The 1,655-nt window shown below is 39.0% G+C and overlaps 1 protein-coding gene across 1 annotated transcript; it reads left to right on the plus strand.

Moving 5' to 3' along the window:
- The first annotated feature begins 612 nt into the window (after positions 1-612).
- Positions 613-1,343, plus strand: LOC110323165 (interferon alpha-5). The gene has a single exon (XM_021200297.1). The coding sequence runs from the start codon at positions 657-659 to the stop codon at positions 1,224-1,226; it is 570 nt and encodes a 189-aa protein (XP_021055956.1). The 5' UTR covers positions 613-656; the 3' UTR covers positions 1,227-1,343.
- Positions 1,344-1,655: the final 312 nt, after the last annotated feature.

Genomic DNA, 1,655 nt, shown 5'->3' on the forward strand with positions numbered 1-1,655 from the left:
GATCGGGTCCAGCTGCGGGTCCCCTCTCCAGTCCGCTCTCTCCCCGGCAGTGCACCGGAGCAAAAGCATGTCTTACTTTTTATATAGATTTATATTATAGTTACTGAAGGCACTTGAAGAACTTAATTTTAGGATTTTACATGTTGGAAAAATTTTAAAGTATACCATTACTTCAATATATTTTGATTTAGAAAATTTTTTCCACAAACTGTACATCATGATTTAAATATATTTGTAAATTATATACATAAAATTAATTGTAAATTTAATTATAATATTTTTTATAGGATACTTTCACAAAAATAGTATTTCCAATAGATGTGTAAATTTCAAACAAAGACTTGTTACCTGTGGTATAACAGTTAATGAAAATTAAAATTAGGAAAAGAAAAAGTGTAGAACAGCTTTTGGTGTGGAGCAGTGAAAGAGGAAACAATAATGAAAACCACAATGGTTTAGAAAAATCCCTAGACACAAGCAGAGAATGCGTTAAAGAAAGTGAAAAGACAATTGGGAAGTAAGGGGGGTATTCAGAAAGTAAAAATTAGTGTTTTCCCTATTTAAGACACATCCACACAGGATGATCTTCAAAGAACCTAGAGGGAAGGTTCAGGATCACATAGTCCAGAGAATCAGCAGCATTGACAAGATCCACAATGGCTAGGCCTTGTGCTTTCCTCATGGTCTTGATGGTGATGAGCTACTGGTCAACCTGTTCTCTAGGATGTGACCTGCCTCAGAGTCATAACTTCAGGAACAAGAGAACCTTGACACTCCTGGTACAAATGAGGAGACTCTCCCCNCTCTCCTGCCTGAAGGACAGGAAGGACTTTGGATTCCCCCAGGAGAAGGTGGATGCACAGCAGATCCAGGAGGCTCAAGCCATCCCTGTCCTGAGTGAGCTGACCCAGCAGGTCCTGAACATCTTCACATCAAAGGACTCATCTGCTGCTTGGGATGCAACTCTCCTAGACTCATTCTGCAATGACCTCCACCAGCATCTCAATGACCTGCAAGGCTGTCTGATACAGCAGGTGGGGGTGCAGGAATCTCCCCTGACCCAGGAAGACTCCCTGCTGGCTGTGAGGAAATACTTCCACAGGATCACTGTCTACCTGAGAGAGAAGAAACACAGCCCCTGTGCCTGGGAGGTGGTCAGAGCAGAAGTCTGGAGAGCCCTGTCTTCCTCAGCCAAGTTGCTGGCAAGACTGAGTGAGGAGGAGTGAGTCCTGGGACAAAGTGAGGAGAGACCTCCCCTGGACTAGAACACTGCATCTCACTATATAAGCTCTTCTTTTAAAATTCTCATTACTTTCAGTATGAATACAATCAACCTGCCTATTGTTTCACAATTATTTGCAATATGTGAAACCATGCCTGTATCTGCACCCATCTGTTCTTATCTATCTATTTATTTATTTATTTATGCTACTAATATAATTTAAGATATTTATGTTAAATCTTTCAGACTTATTTTTCCATGAAGCATATTATCGTTTGTATTAACTTATTTTGTATTCAAATAAATTTGGTTTATAAGATACTTTGCAATAGTCAATTATCTATCTCTAACATCAAATATTTTTAACATTAAAACCTACACTACAAATATTGTTCAAATGAACAGTTTCCAAATATCAGAGAAGGTACACACA

This window comes from Mus pahari, chromosome 6 (genome assembly GCF_900095145.1).
Source record: "Mus pahari chromosome 6, PAHARI_EIJ_v1.1, whole genome shotgun sequence".
Lineage (NCBI taxonomy): Eukaryota > Metazoa > Chordata > Mammalia > Rodentia > Muridae > Mus > Mus pahari.